At 33.6% G+C, this 19934-nt stretch overlaps 2 protein-coding genes across 2 annotated transcripts in view; one reads left to right on the forward strand and one right to left on the reverse strand.

The window, feature by feature from the left end:
* The first annotated feature begins 2184 nt into the window (after nt 1-2184).
* Nucleotides 2185-3097, forward strand: LOC145735283 (uncharacterized). The gene has a single exon (XM_081989133.1). The coding sequence runs from the start codon at nt 2290-2292 to the stop codon at nt 2893-2895; it is 606 nt and encodes a 201-aa protein (XP_081845259.1). The 5' UTR covers nt 2185-2289; the 3' UTR covers nt 2896-3097.
* A 1137-nt stretch (nt 3098-4234) lies between these two features.
* The window catches only part of CycD (cyclin D), a 66864-nt gene continuing 51164 nt past the window's right edge, over nt 4235-19934 (reverse strand). Inside the window, exon 4 of the mRNA XM_081989128.1 lies at nt 4235-7481. Within this exon, the coding sequence (XP_081845254.1) occupies nt 7180-7481 (302 nt within the window). The 3' untranslated portion in view covers nt 4235-7179. The remainder of the gene's footprint in view (nt 7482-19934) is intronic.

Genomic DNA, 19934 nt, shown 5'->3' on the forward strand with positions numbered 1-19934 from the left:
TAGTTTAAAACGTGTTTTTGAGATTTATGACAGTTATTTTGACAATTGACACGTGACCGTCTAGCTAAATAGTGTTCTACAATCACGTGACAACTGTCACTAACGTCAAAACTGTCAAACTGTGCTCTAAAGTTGCAAAAATCAGGGTTTAGAAACGTTTTCTTGTAGTACTTGATTTAAAACGTGTTTTTGAGATTTATGAGAGTTATTTTGACAATTATCACGTGGCCGTCTTGCTAAATAGTGTTCTACAATCACGTGACAACTGTCACTAATGTCAAAATTGTCAAACCATGCTCTAAAGATGCAAAAATCAGGATTTAGAAAGGTTTCCTTGCCGTATTTGATATAAAACGTGTTTCTGAGAATTATGACAGTTATTTTGACAATTGTCACGTGACCGTCTAGCTAAATAGTGTTCTACTATCACGTGACCACTGTGACTAACGTCAAAACTGTCAAACTAGGCTCTAAAGTTGCAAAAATCAGGCTTTAGAAACGTTTTCTTGTAGTATTTGATATAAAACGTGTTTTTGAGATTTATGAGAGTTACTTTGACAATTGTCACGTGACCGTCTAGCTAAATAGTGTTCTACAATCACGTGACAACTGTCACTAACGTCAAAACTGTCAAACCATGCTCTAAAGTTGTAAAAATCAGACTTTAGAGACGTTTTCTTGTAGTATTTGATATAAAACATGTTTTTGAGATTTATGAGAGTTACTTTGACAATTGTCACGTGACCGTCTAGCTAAATAGTGTTCCACAATCACGTGAAAACTGTCACTAATGTCAAAACTGTCAAACTATGCTTTAAAGTTGCAAAAATCAGGCTTTAGAAACGTTGTCTTGTAGTATTTGATCTAAAACGTGTTTCTGAGATTTGTGACAGTTATTTTGACAATTAACACGTGACCGTCTAGCAAAATAGTGTTCTACAATCACGTGACAACTGTCACTAACGTCAAAACTGTCAAACCATGCTCTAAAATTGCAAAAATCAAGGTTTAGAAATGTTTTCTTGTAGTATTTGATATAAAACGTGTTTTTGAGATTTAAGACTCTTATTTTGACAATTGACACGTGACCGTCTAGCTAATTACTGTTCTACAATCACATGACAACTGTCACAAACGTCAAAACTGTCAAACCATGCTCTAAAGTTGCAAAAATCAGGCTTTAGAAACGTTTTCTTGTAGTATTTGATATAAAACGTGTTTTGAGATTTATGACAGTTATTTTGACAATTGTCACGTGACCGTCTAGGTAAATAGTGTTCTACGACCACGTGACAACTGTCACTAACGCCAAAACTGTCAAACTATGCTCTAAAGTTGCAAAAATGAGGCTTTGGAATCGTTTTCTTTTAGTATTCGATATAAAGAGTGTTTTTGAGATTTAAGACAATGGTCACGTGACTGTTTAGCTAAATTATCCTTTAAAACCACGTGATCTAACAATTATAATTTAAAAAAAAATCTGTATATTTGAAGTACCTACGGTTTTTATATTATTTATAGCAAGAATCAATGATTAAAATTTTTTATTAAAACTTAAAAGACACCCTGTATATTGTATGTATATATTGTATTGAATATTTTGACTTGGCAACATTGCCAATAATAACAAACCGAAACGGTGTAAACTCAGCAGGAGTAGGAGTTCATCCTGGTCTGCTCTGAAGCCTGATCGTCATTGTTTTTAAAAAAATCTATATGATAATTATACTAATATATTACAAAACTGCAAAAATTACAGAAAATAATTAGTTAATAAAAAAATCAGAAAAACTTTAAAGATACGACAACATTGCCGCAACGCATGCGCACTCAAATGTTTGACCAATATTTTTTATCGGCCACCTTTTTCGAACAAAATTGAGCTTTATTTTTTTATTTGCTTTATTGAGTAAGTTAAGTTTAGCTCAGTTAACAATGGTGAAATGCATTAATAACCAAATGTGGTTTGAATTCCGTAGAGAAAATTTTCTTCAGACCTGACAACACTGTAACGTAAAAGCAGAGTTACCACGTGACCGCCTCATCCAAAATACTATTCCAAGTCACGTGGTACACACACAATGTTCCTGTCTCACTCTAGCTTGTAGGAAACACATGAAACAAACACTGTTTTCTGTCAGCCGTCTCGTTTGACACTTTTGACATGCCTCAATTATGTCATACATACATTTTTTTATGTTTTATTTACATTAGGTATTTATTTAGAGTTTACAAAAATGATAATTTTATAGTTTTTAAATAAAATGTAATTTAAAATCTTCATAAAAAATGATTTTCACTTGGCTTATACTGCAATTAAAATCACTGCTCCTGTCTCTGGTAAATACAATTCAAAGGGCATTTTGCTGTTTCCGTAAACGCAAGCTCAGCTACAGCGAAACGGAGCAACTAACCCAAGTAATTTCAAACGAAGAGTACCAAAACAACGATAACTGGCCGGAATGGGGCCACAACGCATTTAAAGACGAGCCAAAGACTGTAAAAGACTACATTGAACGCTACAGAGACCAGACTATTAAGTTACGCAGTGAAAAACCTGAAGAAGCCCAAGAACAGGAAAACTTTTTCGAAGACATGGCCCCGCAAATTGTTAGACCGACCAAAGTGTTGATCGCGGAAAAAAAGGATGAGTTGAGTGGATTAAAGGGAAATCGACTGAGTGTGACTGATGATCGAGTAAATGCAGCCTGTTCCAGTGAATTGGGAGAATGGGATGAAAACAGTGGTTGGGAGGGTGAAAACTTGTTGGATCAGGAAGCTCAGCGTGTTTTAAGGGAGCAAAAACGACTGGAGAGGGAGAGAAAAGCATGGGAGCAACATCAGAAGAGGTTAGAAAAGGCTTCGCATACTCTTGGTTCAAAATTGACTGCATAGTGATTTTCTACTATATTTACAAGTGAAGACATTACTAGATTTTGAAAAAGATGTGTGTTAATATAAAAAAGTTAATTGTGTTATTAAAGTTAAAGTAATGGTTCATTGATTCCATGCACAAAAGTATCAAAGTTTTCTTTATTATTGTTTTTTTTTTAAGTGATTTATAAAAATTTTATTATATTTGATTCTAAATTGGCAATGATGTTTGATTTTTTTTTTTTTGGAAAAATACAATTTTCAATTTTTGCCCAATATTTTGATAGTTTTATTATAAAACAGTATTTGAACCATAATTGTATAGTAAATAATAATAATAATGTATGTTTAATTTTTAAACAACCTTACATATGGACCTGATCAGTACCACGTGACAGAACACTATTTTAGATGGGGGTGATCACGTGGTAAATGTCTGCGTTTACGTTATTATATGAAGTACCTGAAACAAGAAACAGGGGTGGGAAGTATAATAGCAATGTTGCCAGGTCTACCGTTAAAACGGCATATACACCGTTTTTGTAGTTCATCTCCTATTTTTTTGTATGTAATCTACCGTTTTGAATTACGTTATGTTATGTTGGTTGTGAAACTTTTTATATACTTTTTCAGTTTATTAAATAAGAAATTTAAATAGGATTCTAAAAATGCGCGATTTCTTGCAGTATTCGATATAAAGAGTGTTTTTGGGATTTATTACTTTTGAAAAATGGTCACGTGACTGACTAGCTAAATTATCCTTTAAAACCACGTGATATCTGTCACTAATGTCAAAACTTGAAAAACAATTATTAATGAAAAGTTTGTATTTTTGAAGTACGGTTTTTATAGCAAAAATTAATGATTACTACTAACTATTAAAAGATACCCTGTATAAAAATGTAAAATGAATGGATTTGTTTTGATCTACCGTTTTTTGACTGATTATTCTACCGCCATTAAATATTTAGACTTGGCAAAACTGTCCATAACTCGTTTATTTGCACCATTTTCAGTAGAGTTTTATACGTCAATGGATAGCCAGTAAAATAAGATTTCTAAAAGTATCCAACCTCGGGTTGATAGGTTGTACGGTTTAGCTGCTAGAGGGCGTCAAAGTTGACTTATTTTTACGGTTATGCCTTGTTGAATGTTGAAATGTCAAATTGAAAGCACAAACGTCAACTTTTTGCGGAGTTGCCACATTTGACAAAGTGGTCTATAGCCAATCAGGATATTAAGAAATTAAAATTGAGTTTCTAAATTCTCCCAATTATATTATATTTTTGGGTTTAAATTAAATTCAGAACCAAGTATAAATACTAAACCCTAATGGAGGAAGGCAATCAAAACAACTCTCTAATAAAATGGTGTTTTCAGTGAAGTACAACGGTACAATACTTATTATTTATTAAAAAAAAAAATGTACATTTTTACACAAACTCCTAAAAAAAATAAAATAAATACTGTAAAAATTACATTACAAAACCTTTGGTTTTCGTTTATTTTCATTACAAAAATAAATTACTTTAAATTTACTTTTCAAGTAATATAAAACGCCGACACACTCTAATCTGTCTTATTATATTACTTAAAAACTTTTAAATATACGAACAGAACTTACAACTGATTTACACCGCTTAAATAAATCTATATTATTATACGCAAAAAAAAACACAAGACTAGATAACAAATAGAAACCATACAAATTAAAATCCTAGAAATAAACTGAATAATGTAATAATTCCGCGTTTTTTTTTAGTAAATTAAACTGCGATTTAAAACAATTTTTCACATTTCTACTTATAAAATAAAAGTTATAATCACAGCGACCGACTACATAAACTGTACGACGACAAAAATGTTCAACCAAACTAAAATACATTTTGATAATCGTTCAGTTTATATTTTTTTAATACTTACATCTATAAGTGTAGTTAAAATATTGTAACTTAGCATATAATGTCATTAATTGAAATATGATAATATACAAAGGAAACTTACAATTTTTTAACTTTTTTTTTAAGTAATAAATGCCTGAAATACACGGCGTGGCCGTCTACTACAGAGCTTGATATGTTGTTTTTACATTTTTTTTTTAGTGGTATAACTGAACACATTTGTGGGATTTAAAGCAATGTATTGAAATACAGTACCCTGGGAGTACCGGTCACTAAAAGTGTAAAACGGATAAATGTACAAGACTATAATAAGGCACAAAATGTTCCAAGGTACGATCGGGCGTCTCAGTCTGTTCCTCCCCTTTTTTTTAACAAAAAAAAATTAAAATAACCGTAAAAAAAAGTAGAGCGCCCTCTATCGTTTTAGATTTTACTCCGTCGCCTTAGAGACCCCTAAGTACACTCCTGATTTATATATGACAATTTAAAAAACAAATCAGATACCCATAACAAACTAAAATGTAGGTAATATAAAACATATGTACACTAAGATTATTTTATAAAAATAAATTTAGTCTTTTAACCAACAAAGTCTCTAGTAACGATTAAATACATTAGATAACACAGGGTGTCCTTTGTATATTTCCAAAAGTACAATGAAGTAGCAATTTTTATAGGTAAATAGAGGTGATTAATTAAAAAAATTCCAAAACAAGGAAAGATTCGAAAATAATTGAATTGTAAAATGACTTTATAGTAAAAAACTCGTTAAAAAAAGTTAAAAAAGAATTTTCTAAATTTAAAAGCTTTAAGAGGAAATAATTGACCAATTTTAAGTTTAATGTTTTCAGTTTTTCATACATACAGAGTGTCCTATCAATTTGCAGTACACTATCTACAGGACACTTTTGACCGGAATGACGTCGTTTGGCAGCTACAGGGTGTTGAAATTTCAGTCAAAAAATATCAACGTCACTGTTGACAGACGATGACTGTTAGATAAGTAAAAAACTGACAGTTAAATAGATCAAAAAATTGACAGTTGAATGGGCCAAAAAAATTACAATTAAATACGTCGACGTAGTTTGACAAGTAAATTAGTGAAAATGACAAATAAACAAATAAAAAAAAAATTGACAGAAAATAGAAAAAAGTGACAGTTAAATAAGTCAACAAATTGATAGTTGAATAAACCAAAAAAATTACAATTAAGTACGTCAAAAAAGTTTGACAAATAAATAAGTGAAAAATGACAGATAAAGTTAAAAAATTGTCAGTTAAGTAAATTTCATCAAAATCCACTGATTAATCGTTTACCATCGATTAAGAAACCATTTTTGTTCCTGAAATGTTAACACCCTGTAGCTCAGAAATAGAGTTATTGTTGACAAATGTGTATACGTCAAAACTGTCCGTTTTGACGTCTTCTACACTGCTGACACTTTGCCGGTATATTTGTATAGGACACCTGTCATATAGCTCCTACAGACATTGACATTTATAATATGTCAATAAGTCAGTGGCGCACTACAATTGAATCAAAATAACTGATAGTTGTTTCAGTTAGTTGTGCGCCAAATATGTCAAAAACTGTATTAGCTATAGAGGGAGTTAAAAATCCTATTTTTGTTTAATTTTTTCCATACTTCCCACATTGGCAACACCGTGGTTTTTAAAGATGAATATAGAATTTCAATCACCTGAAGAAAAATAAAATTTTGACGCCCTGTATCGAATTTTCAGCCTGTAGACACATCCTGTTTAGTTAAGATCACTTTTAACCTGAATTTCATAATTTACATAGTTTTAAAATAATCTTTTGGCCTTATTGTCGGAGGAGTTAAGACAAAATGAACAATTTTACTTTCTTGGTTATTTTAAGTCAGATTATCTCCTAAAGAGTTGTTTTTAGATGCACCTAACCTCAATTGAACGTTAATCAGAATAATCAGTTAGGTTATTGTAAGATTTTTTTTCCAATATCACTCTTTTGCCTATTGTCTACATTTTACAGCAGTTGTTTCAAAGTTTTTGTCTTTTTGGACCACAATGAACAAATTTAGTATCCCTACAGTCAACATAGCTTTTGTATCTCATAAAACAAACTGCAGATTTTTCACCTTTTTGGAGTAATTATTGTAACTCTGTACTTTCGGAAAAATCATATAAACAACACCCTGTTAATCCAGGCACGTGTCTGTAGAATTGTCAGGTAGAATTTGAGCTGAGAAGATTTTCGGTAAAAAAAAAACAATGACAGCTGCCAATACAGACATTGACCTGTACACGTTTTTCTGTTTATAACGTTATGCGAAACTCGTATATACAACCCGTAATTCAGATAAAAGCGCATATTTAACGCCCTTCGACGCAACAAGAATCATTAAAAGTGGTTGTCATAGTCCTAGAAGTAGATGTTCTCCACTTCTGTGGGGGTTTCTGGTTGTCCGTAGCCGGGACTCTCGTATCCCTCCGTTTTTTTCGTAGATTCACTGGGTTTGACTTCGGCGCCATCTGGATTCGCCACCTTCTCCACCACCTTGTCCACCACGTTGATGAACAGTTCGATGTCTTTGACGTTCACGTTGAGCATGTGGCAGATTTCTCCCATGGCGGCTCTTTGGCATGGAAGTTTTAGACCTCGCACCGCAGAACTTAGACAAGCCGCCGCCACTACAGATGGGGGCGTTTGGATTAATGATGGTTCTGAAAACAAAAAGGAACATATTACAAATTTGCACTGAACTTATCAGCAAATGTGATAACATTTTGGTTGAGTGAAATCAACTTATCAGGAATCAAGGGAATATTCAAGGATAGTCTTAGGAGGGTAAAGGAAAGTGAGAAGAAATGGAGCAGTTAAGAAAAACTTTCCTAGTAATTTGCTCCTCTAATCCTAGCAATTTACAAGAAACTAAAACCTGCTAGAGAAGGAATCTACTTGGACTGGAAAGATGAAACACACATCTTGTTTAGAAATATGCCTGGATGTCTAAATTAGCTTTGAAAAGAATATCCGAAAGAGAAACAGAAAGTACAGGTAGAAAGTAGAATAACAAAAGAGATTTAAGAGATGAAACATAAATATTTTTGTAGATTGGTAGCGCATTGTTGCCAATTTCAACCAAGTCATGGTAACCACAGAAAAGATAATGTTCTGTACCACCTGATTGGATGTTTTATGAAAATCCAATATGGCCCAAAACTGAAAGTTAAATTTATATTCTTAGTCAAATAATTTGTCTGTCAAATATCAGTTTTCGTTCAATTTTCATGTACTGAATGGACTGTCAAAACGTAGTTCAAACTCTTAGCATATTTTGTCGAAAGTATTAATTTAAATTTTAAGCTGTAGTAACATAGGCCATCTTGTTTTGTCAGAATGAGATAAACACTGTAAACACTCTAGTAAATTCTGATAAAGGTAAATTAAATTTAGACTGTTGCCAAAGTTCACGTGACTTTGATAATCCAGTTTGAGAACTTGCATTCCTGTAAAGGCCAATTGACATCTGTCAAAAACAGTCACGTGACCGCCAAAATGTAGTTTTAACATTGAAAAATGGGTAAATTAAATTCAGACAGTGGCAAAAGCCAAACTTGTTAAATAAACGTTACGCGACGTTGATAATGCAATTTCGAGTTTGCAACACTGCAAAGGCCAGTTGACATCAGTCAAAAACAGTCACGTGACTGTCAAAATGTAGTTTTAACTTTGAAAAATTGGTAAATTAAATTCAGACAGTTATTAGTTAAATAGTTTTGCTTCTAGAGGGCTGCAAAGTAGACCTCACTGTTTTTTCTTCAATTACCATGCACGGTTTCATTTGAACCTGAATAATTGCCTTAATTGACTGATATGGTATGGACTTGTATATGTCGATGGATAGGCACTGAAATGAGCTATCCAAAGATATGGCTATATAGATTGATAATTTGAATCGTTTGGCGGCTAGAGAGATTCTGCATCACAGGTGATGGATTTAAAACCATACCAATTTCTCATACACTTAAAAAAAAATCTAATTTTGACGTGAATGATTTGAATGTTTTAAAACTTTCAGTTCATTTTTTTTAAAATAAAAAATTTCCCAAAAATGTTTGACAGAGCAGACAACTGTAAACTAAGTACACATCACAGTTTGTCAACTTGTAAAATGTGTCTATGACTTTTTTTGTAATAATTACATAAAGTGCATTAAATTTGATACAGTCATTGACACCCTGTACATTTAAATGAAGAAACAAGGGGTGATTTAAATTAATGATCAGGGCATGATTATTGGGCTTAATTTAAATGTAGGGTGTGCGCCATTATTATTAATTTAGGAAGCAATTATTAATATGATCTTGTAATTATTGTTTTAGTTAGGCAATTACGTCACTACTTTGTTCTGTCGAGAATTGTTGCAAAATGCCCGCTTTTTCCACTTTTTTTATAAGTGAAAGCAAAACTCAGAGTCGATCTCCACAAATATATATTAATAAGTTGTTATCTGCCTAACATGTTTCGGATGTATTCAGACACCCATCTTCAGAGGCTGAAAGTTGTACAGTATGTTAGTTAATTACTTACAAAACTAAGGACATGGAAGCCTACCATTCTACAAGGGGGGACAGCTGAATCCAGATGTACTAAGGTGGTTTTTTTAAGTCTACACAGGGGAAAAAAACCTTGATCAAAAAACCCAGTAAACTTACAGGGAAACCATTGTTGGTAGCTACGGTTCTGATCCATGAGAGTTCTTTGTTAAAGTTGGGCTCCAGCAGGGGTATGCTGAATAATCTGTGGAAAAAGCAGTTCAAGGAGGCAGTCTTTTGAGAAAAGGGGTGATTAGAGGAAAAAGGAATGATACTATCTGTGCTAGTGGGTTTGTGGTATATTGAGAACTCTATCTTGTTGTTTACTCTGGAAATCAGAATGTCAAGGAAGGGCAGTGATTGTGAAGACTCCAGTTCCATAGTGAACGTAATAGAATTATGTAAGGTATTAAGAAAGTCAAAGAATTGGTGGAGTTCAAGCAAAGTGCCATTAATGAGGCAAAAGATGTCATCTACGTATGTCCTGTAGAAGAGAATTTTGGAGAATAAAGGAGATTTACTAAGGGATAATTCAATGTTCGACATAAAGATTTCTGATAAAAGAGGAGAGAGACCAGAGCCCATTGCCAGGCCGTCATGGGGCAAGATTACCGGGTTGGGAGAGAATATTTTCTAGAAGGGGGATGCATTGTATACTGGGAAACAAACTGGACACGTCAAATGAGACCATAAGCGCTGTACATAGTACGTTAATATCTTTAAGTTTTCGAGAAGAAAACTCAACCATTCAGCTAGGCGGTGACATGGTGAGCCACAAAAGGAGACCACAGGTCTGATTGGAGTGTTCAGCTTGTGGATCTTAGGTAATCCATAGAGTTTAGGGACTGAAAGGAAGTCTATATTTGTTACAGTTCAAAGAGGAGAGGGTGGTTTGTGCTGTGTTGATGACTGATTTAAACTTAGAGAGAAATTTGTCAAGAGGGGATGTAGATAAAACCTGAAAGGAGGGAGTATGTCCATCACCACCACACAGTTACCCTTGTCCGCCCTGGTCATGGTCTTTAATTCTGCGACGCAGAGACATGAGATGTTTGTTGAGATTTGAAGGAAGGGGAGTTTGTGTTTGTTCAGAAAGTTGGCGGTGGTATTTATTTAAATAAGAGGCACATGAGGAACGCAGTGCTGTTTCAGGAAGACCTCTAGAGATGACATTTTCTATGTTTGCGGCAAGGATCTGTAAGTCCAGTGCTCTCGGTTGAAAATTATAGTTAAATTTCAAACCCAAGTTCAGAATCTCAAGATCCGAGTTAGATTGGACAAGTTTAGTGTGCGGCGATGGAAAGGGAAGGTGGATGGTTGGTGAGGTGGGATTCCAAAAGTACCATGAAAAATGTCATTGTCAAACGTGGGATTGTCATTGTTGGTAGGTGAGTCAAGTGGGGGATGAAAAAGAGGAGCTGGGGGTGAACATGTAGTGAAACTGTGGGGAGGAGTATCTATGAGGTTCATTGGAGGTGGGTGTCTAATTGCAAGGGGGGGAGTTCTGAGTGAGGTGTGCGAGTTTACCACTTAGGACACTGTACTTTTTGTCGCCCAAGTCAGATACATAATCTAATAGAGAGTAGAGTAATACTTGACATGTTCTAGACATAGCCATACTACTTTATGTAAGTTAAATATCAAAATTCAGCTGCTTTGAACTTCAATGATCACTGATTTTGGCCCTAATACGGAATTTCATTACTTTACTAATTTAGCAAAATTGGTCACACTGTGTATATTTTACAAATGTCACAAATGCTAAGTCTAGTAGTGCAGTGTGTGTGTAAATCTCCTATCACAGTTTAATAAATTATGATTTAAATGTTGATGACGTAACCTTCATCTACGCTGGTTTGGACTTTATATCTCATACACTTAGGTTAGGAAGTGGTAAAAAACGAGGATGTCACTCTAATTCAATGGATTTAGAAAGTTTTCACAAGATGATTCTTGGTTTGTGGTCGCCTTTTTTGTCTTTTGACTAAAGGAAGTGGTTTTGAGCCAAATAAGGTGTTAATTCTGCTTTTTTATTCTGATCTAAATTACCTACTAAGTTTTACTGGTTTAAAAGCATTTTTTTACCGGATTTGTGTGTAATTTGCAGTGTGTGGCGATATATGAGCGTGTTTTATCAGACAATCATCTATCCGGTGGTCTTTTAAACTTGAAACCATTGGAGCGATTATTTTTAAAGAACCGTACATTTAATAACAATATTAAATTATGCGCGCGTTTTATATAGTAGAATCTAAGGTTTTTTTACCTTTTTATTACGGTTGTAGGCCACATAATTTTATACTTTGTTTAATAAGGCGTTCCGCAAGAAGATTTATCTGGCTGGGCCCTTCAATTATACTTTTAACGTGTGCCTTTATGCAGTCACTGGGCGTTGCAATTATCCATTATTTAGTGCTTAAGTCACGCGCCTACCTCATATTATGCGAAGGGCGACCGTGTAACAATTACACGTACAGGGTGTCCCAACGACAGAACGCCGCAAGGCCCCAAATTACTGTTAAAAGAACCAAACTCGTATACATATTGTCTATTAAATTTATTAAAAATGTCTTTACGGTCCATTTTTGCTTGTTATAACTTTTGATGTTTACGGTAAATCTGATAGTGCAAGCAAAATATTTGAAGCCAATTTGAACTATAATTACATTTGACTTTTTTTGATTTGATAATTGCAAAATGACTGTTAGAGGCTTCTGACAATTCGGAATGACTGAAAGAACGTTTTACAAATCTCTGAGAGTTGCAAATTGACTAATAAAGGCTTCTGACAATTCTAAACTACTGAAAGACCTTTTCAGAACCCTCTGACAATTGTAAATGGGTCTTTAGAAGTCTCTGAGAGTTGCAAAATAACTATTAGAGGGTTCTGACAATTCGGAATGACTGAAAGAACGTTTTACAAATCTCTGAGAGTTGCAAATTGACTAATAGAGGCTTCTGACAATTCTAAACTACTGAAAGACCTTTTCAGAACCCTCTGACAATTGTAAATGGGTCTTTAGAAGTCTCTGAGAGTTGCAAAATAACTATTAGAGGGTTCTGACAATTCGGAATGACTGAAAGAACGTTTTACAAATCTCTGAGAGTTGCAAATTGACTAATAGAGGCTTCTGACAATTCTAAACTACTGAAAGACCTTTTCAGAACCCTCTGACAATTGTAAATGGGTCTTTAGAAGTCTCTGAGAGTTGCAAAATGACTATTAGAGGCTTCTGACAATTTGGGATGACTGAAAGAACGTTTTACAAATCTCTGAGAGTTGCAAATTGACTAATAGAGCCTTCTGACAATTCTAAACTACTGAAAGACCTTTTCAGAACCCTCTGAAAATTGTAAATGGGTCTTTAGAGGTTTCTACTACTTGAAAAGTGACTATTACAAGCTTCAGGCAATTCTGAATGACTGAAAGAACGTTTCAGAGATCTCTGAGAGTTGCAAAATCTGTTTTAGAGACTTCTGACAAATTTAAAAGCAAGTTTCAATCTGTTGTATAATGTCAACACGTTAAAGATATCCTCCAGGGTGCGTATTCTTGAAACGAGGGAAGGGAATTATCAATAGAAAGACCTGTAGAATGTGACAGGAACTCACCATTATCAGCTTCTTCTGTCACATTCTATCAACACTTCTCTTGAGAATTTCGTTTTCTGCTTTCAAGAATAGGCCCCCAGTCGTCATTTTGACCAGCCAGTCATGAAATGTCACAGTTACGTGCGTATTCAACCAATAGAAATGGATCATGGTCATCTGACTGTGTCACGTTATGAATAAAAACGTCACAGTACACCAATCAATTAAAATGTCAGTTTATTTGAAATATCTATGGAGGTATACAGGTGGCACATTGAAATTGTGAGGTTAAATTGTCTACGGGTGTTGGATTCAGTACCAATCAAATCGTTCGAGTGATATGGGTGCTAAATTAGATTCACCCTGTACATATACAGAGGGGGACACTGGCTCGGTACAGTATAGGCAAATGAAACCTAAAAACTTACTCTCAATAAACGACCGACCTTGTACTTGGGTTTCGGTTTCTCTCGCCGTTCGCGGTACCATTTAAAAATTCGCACAATTCATTCCCGACCGCCGGTACCTGTACCCACTCTGGTACTTCTTGCATAGGTACGACCCATAAACACGCAAACAAGGATATTTGTGACGTGCCGCAGATTCCGCACGGCCTTTATTTTGCGTCTTCGTACACTAATGCCAACAGATGTTTAGCGGGTACCACTTTTTGAAATTTGTTCGCCAACTAATGGTACCAGTCGCTCTGGTACGGCTATAAATTGGCCGGTACTTATCGGGAATTCACTCAAGCGCCGTGCTGTGTCTCGACGCACCCCTTGATTCATTCCAGATACAGGGTGGCTCAAAAACAAATCAAGTAACTGACAAGTAGTCAGAGTTTGCCAGATTAGTGTTCTACGCGGGTTTTTTCAGTTATTTGTATTTTTTTCATAAAAACTCTGTCTTGACAAAATAAAGCAGAAGTTTTGGGCTACATTTTGACGTTTGAACCAACATCCTAGCTGTCATAGCAACTAAGTTAGGAGCTGTCAACATGTGAAATTTTTAAAAAGCGTCTGCATTTGTACTACTCTATTTCTGGGTTAATGGTGATTTTTTTAAATAAAATTGTATTTAGATGAAAGAAAGTCAAAATTACAAATTACATTTTGACGTTTGGATGAACTTCCTAGCTATCATAAGAACTAATTTAGAAGCTGTCAAAATATGACATTTCATTGTTTGTTGTTTAAGTATATTTGAGGTTTATTTTCATCAATTTGCATGTCTAGACAGTCAATTCCATTTCTTTTTTCGAATTTGAATGCTAAAACTGTAAATTTCAAAAACTTACTGTCAAGTTTAATTTAAAAAAACCAGTGTCAAAATTGATTACTTAAACAGCATATTTCATCATCTCAACTGTTTAAATTCCATTAATTAACCACCAAATTGGTCAATTTCATCATTTTTTCTCTGAAATTTTAGTATACCAACTGTCAATTTCACAAATTTTAATATTAAGATTAAGCAAAAAAAAACAGTCAATATCATAATTTTTAATGACAAATTTGAGGTCCAATTTTCATCAATTTGCATGCCTAGACAGTCAATTCCATTTTTTTTCGAATTTGAATTTTACAAAATCTTTACTGTCAAATTTAATAAAAAACTTTCGAAAATTAAGCTTTTGTCTTGATAAGCTTGAAAACTAATTTATACACTTTACACAGTCTTAAAAATGCCATTTATAGTATCTTTTACTATTAAATTACCTTATAAACTCATTAATCCTGAAAATTCGAACTTTCTTAAGAATTCCAGACTTTTTTAGTACTTTACACTGCTTTCAGCCAAAAAACGAGTTTTAAGACAATTTTTTAGTAAGTTTTTGTCTTGATAAGTTTTGTACACTTTCTACAGTCTTGAAAATGTAATTTAAAGTTTCTTTCACTATTAAATCGACTTATAAGCTCATCAATCCTGAAAATAAGAGCTTTCTTAAGAATTCTAGACTTTTTCAGTGCTTTAAGACTGCTTTCAGCCTGAAAAATCAAGTTTCAAGACTATTTTTAATAAAGTTTATCTTGTTAAGCCTGAAAACTAATTTGTACACTTTCCACAGTCTTGAAAATGTCAATACAATTCACTATTAAATTAATAAGAGCTTTCTTAAGAATTCTAGACTTTTTCAGTGCTTTAAGACTGCTTTCAGTGTGAAAAATCGAGTTTTAAGTAAGCTTTTGTCTTGATAAGCTTGAAAACTAATTTGTACACTTTACACAGTCTTAAAAATGCCATTTATAGTATCTTTTACTATTAAATTACCTTATAAACTCATTAATCCTGAAAATTCGAACTTTCTTAAGAATTCCAGACTTTTTTAGTACTTTAACACTGCTTTCAGCCAAAAAACGAGTTTTAAGACAATTTTTTGGTAAGTTTTTGTCTTGATAAGCTTTGTACACTTTCTACAGTCTTGAAAATGTCATTTAAAGTTTCTTTCACTATTAAATCGACTTATAAGCTCATCAATCCTGAAAATAAGAGCTTTCTTAAGAATTCTAGACTTTTTTAGTGCTTTAAGACTGCTTTCAGTGTGAAAATCGATTTTCAAGACTATTTCAAGTTTTGTACACTTTCCACAGTCTTGGAAATGTCATTTATCTATTAAATTATAAACTCACCAATCCTGATAATTTCAGCTTTCTTAAGAATTTTAAACTTTAAGTGGAGACTGTCAAATTAGGATTTTACTCCACTGTAATTTGTCATTATATTATTAAATAACTCAGTTATTCGACATTTTCACCATAGATGGGGTATAAGATGATCAATTGAAATTTTAAAGTTTACAATTTGATATATTGGATCACCCAGTAACTGTAAAAAATAACCGACTTATGGACCATAGAAATGGTCCTATACTATTAAATAACCCAGTTAACTCGATATTTTTACTACATAGTGGTCAAGAGGACTCTCTGAATTACTGGTGATATACATTGAACCACCCTGTAGCCTCGGTCTGCAAAAGCTTTGTGTATGGAAATACAGGTTATTCAAATTTTGAATTTGGTTTTTCAGATATTTACCTCAGGTTTTTTACCCCAGTTTTCGGTCTATATCGTTCAATTCGGTAAACGGTGGTAAGAATGTTCAAAGGGACAGTTTTTTTGTTGTAATATCAATTACAATTAGTATGTTTTATCATGGAAATGTATTTATTACAGCCCCAGCCCTAGCACACTTTTCCTTTACGTGTAAGACGATTTTTAAATTAACGTTTTAAAGGACGTTTGGATTGGTATACCAAAACTGTCCAGTATATGACGTTTTGGGTTTTTAGAACTGAAAAAATATAATGAGACACTCTTGCTTGTGAATCACTTATCTTCTCATATTGTGACAATTAGGTGAATACAGGTGAAAAAACAGTTTAATTATTTTTAGTGTTAAAATTAATTTAAAACTCGGTCTTGACGGAATCTCCTAACTGTCACAGGAACCAAGTTAGGAGATGACATCTTTAATACAATTTGTTTACTTGCACTGTTCCATTTCCGATCAAATCTCGGTTATTTGTGATTTTTGAGTAAAAATTGTATTTAGTTAAACGAAGGTCAAAATTACGGGCTATATTTTGACGTTTGAACGAATCTTGTAGCTGTCATAGTAACTAAGATAGCACCTGCCAAAAAAGATAATTTTTAAAGAAACAGAATGATGAAATGTATTTAAAATTTAGGAATAACAAATCATAGTCCATGAAAATATTTGTTTTTCATGAAAAAGTTTGGTTATACTAGGTGATCTGGGAGTCAAAAATCTAGTTTTATGCTTCTTATCTTGACTTACTGATTAAAAATTTTAAGTGCGGAATATACACACAACACCCTGTATTTTGATTTACAAAATGCTACCGCACAGCAGATGGTTTGCCTGAACCTCAGCCCGTGTGTGTATTTTTTTATTATTTTAATCGTTTGGAGATCTCGCGAGTTTGATGCAAGGTGCACTAGCCATGGTACCGGACGTCGTGTCTTCATCGTACCACGTGGTACTGCTACCTGCCTTATGTCCGCCACCTGCCGAGGGGGATAATTACGCCCGATTGGGGAAGACATCAAACAGAAATTGGTCTGTGACATGAACTTTCGCGACCGGTAAACAGTTCCCGTTGACTTAGGGGGCAGATGTTCCTATTGGTTTGTCACTGGAATAGGACAAAAGTTATCGTTTCTTAGCAGCTGCTGCCAATGTTCCGTCTTTACGAAATTCATAAGAAATGATTGTATTGTTTGACCCCCAAGTACAATTTACGACCCAGATTTTCTACTCCAACGACATTACTGGTCACACCAAATGTCGTGAAATTAATTACAATGGCCCAAGGAATGCCAAAAGGCTCTCTGGTACTTAGTAGAGCATGAAAGAACACGCGTCGTCTGCATCTGTTGCCCAAAAACAACAACCCCTTGATGCATATCTAATTGAAGAAATTGTACTCAAAATTTGGTACACCATAAGGACGTGAAAGGAACTGAAACTAGACGACTCTTAACATCGGGAAGAATTGGAATCATTAAAACGAACAGGTGCCTGATCAACTTATGTTGCACCGTGTGCCCTGATGGAATTAAAAATAAAAAAAAACGAAAATTACTCGACATTTTGACCAACTGGCGTTTACTGTGGGGGTGAATGTTTCAGGGCAGCAGGTGGAATTGAATACGGTGTCAAAGCACTTTGGGTTGTTTTTGTACTTTAGTCGGTTTACTTCCTCAATTTTTACCCTTATTCACACTATTTTCATCTGAATTCCAAGTGGTATTCACCTAATTGTCACAATATGAGAAGATAAGTGATTCACAAGCAAGAGTGTCGTCTCATCATATTTTTTCAGTTCCAAAAACCCAAAACGTCATATACTGGACAGTTTTGGAATACCAATCCAAACGTCCTTTAAACCGTTAATTTAAAAATCGTCTTACACGTAAAGTGTGCTAGGGCTGGGGCTGTAATAAATACATTTCCATGATAAAGCATACTAATTTGATTTGATTTTGTCTGTCACCATTTCAATGGTCCATAAGTCGTTTATTTTGACAGTTACAGGGTGATTCAATATATCAAACTGTAAACTTTGTATCTCCATCTATGGTGAAAATGTCGAATAACTGAGTTATTTAATAATATAATGACAAATTACAGTGGAGTAAAATCCTAATTTGGCAGTCTCCACTTAAATTTTAAAATTCTTAAGAAAGCTCAAATTATCATGGTTGATGGGTTTATAAGACAATTTAATAGATAAATGACATTTCCAAAGTGTACAAAACTTAAAACGGTCTTGAAAATCGATTTTCACACTGAAAGCAGTCTTAAAGCACTAAAAAAGTCTAGAATTCTTAAGAAATCTCTTATTTTCAGGACTGATGAGCTTATAAGTCAATTTAATAGTAAAAGAAACTTTAAATGACATTTTCAAGACTGTAGAAAGTGTACAAAGCTTATCAAGACAAAAACTTACCAAAAATTGTCTTAAAAACTCGTTTTTTGACTGAAAGCAGTGTTAAAGTACTAAAAAAGTCTGGAATTCTTAAGAAAGTTCGAATTTTCAGGATTAATGAGTTACTAAGATCTATAGAAAGATACTATAAATGGCATTTTTAAGACTGTGTAAAGTGTATAAATTAGTTTTCAAGCTTATCAAGACAAAAGCTTACTTAAAACTCGATTTTTTACACTGAAAGCAGTCATAAAGCACTAAAAAAGTCTAGAATTCTTAAGAAAGCTCTTATTAATTTAATAGTGAATTGTACTGACATTTTCAAGACCAGGAAAGTGTACAAATTAGTTTTCAGGCTTAACAAGACAGAATCTTACTGAAAATAGTCTTGAACTTGATTTTTCAGGCTGAAAGCAGTCTTAAAGTACTGAAAAAGTCTGGAATTTTTAGGAATCTTCTAATCTTCAGGATTAATCAGTTGATAGCTCAATTTAAAGGTTAAAGAGACTTTAAATGACATTTTCAAGACTGTGGAAAGTGTACAAATTAGATTTCAGGCTTGACAAGACAGAAACTTACTGAAAATAGTCTTGAAACTTGATTTTTCATGCTGAAAGCAGTCTTAAAGTACTGAAAAAGTCTGGAATTTTTAGGAATCTTCTAATCTTCAGGATTAATCAGTTGATAGCTCAATTTAAAAGTTAAAGAGACTTTAAATCATATTTTCAAGACTGTGGAAAGTGTACAAATTGGATTTCAGGCTTGACAAGACAGAATCTTACTGAAAATAGTCTTGAAACTTGATTTTTCATGCTGAAAGCAGTCTTAAAGTACTGAAAAAGTCTGGAATTTTTAGGAATCTTCTAATTTTCAGGATTGATCAGTTGATAGCTCAATTTAAAGGTTAAAGAGACTTTAAATGACATTTTCAAGACTGTGGAAAGTGTACAAATTAGATTTCAGGCTTGACAAGACAGAAACTTACTGAAAATAGTCTTGAAACTTGATTTTTCAGGCTGAAAGCAGTCTTAAAGTACTGAAAAAGTCTGGAATTTTTAGGAATCTTCTAATTTTCAGGATTGATCAGTTGATAGCTCAATTTAAATAATAATAAATAATATTCTTCATCAAAAACAGTTTGATAATACCCAAGTGCTTGGAGATGAATTGAAAACTATTTTTGCTTTTTAAAACAGAAAATATATAATTTTGACTAAAAACTACACGTGCATAACATTTGGTTCACGCTTAGTTGGTGGGTGGTTCACACCCCTAAAACATCGGTTAACAACCACTAGCACCACAAATAATAATTTTTTAAGTTGATATTTCGGTCTATTAGGCACCTTATGGGTGTAAAAAGCTGAGTCACAGCAAGTTTACGCGTGTATGCTAAATTTCAACCAAAAAGAACATGATTCACGTTAATTAGCTTCAATTGGTGGTAGATCATAAGGGCGTCATCTACCCTCAGATACCGAAAAATACACGTTACACCGTCATTCTAGTCGAATTAAGATAGATTTACTCGT

The sequence above is a fragment of the Ips typographus genome, linkage group LG11, assembly GCF_016097725.1.
Source record: "Ips typographus isolate SLU linkage group LG11, UJ_Ityp_2.0, whole genome shotgun sequence".
Taxonomy (NCBI): Eukaryota; Metazoa; Arthropoda; class Insecta; order Coleoptera; family Curculionidae; genus Ips; species Ips typographus.

Excerpts from the sequence above, each read along its gene's own strand:
- LOC145735283 (XM_081989133.1), top strand. The coding sequence starts at position 2,290 with ATGATTTTCACTTGGCTTATACTGCAATTAAAATCACTGCTCCTGTCT.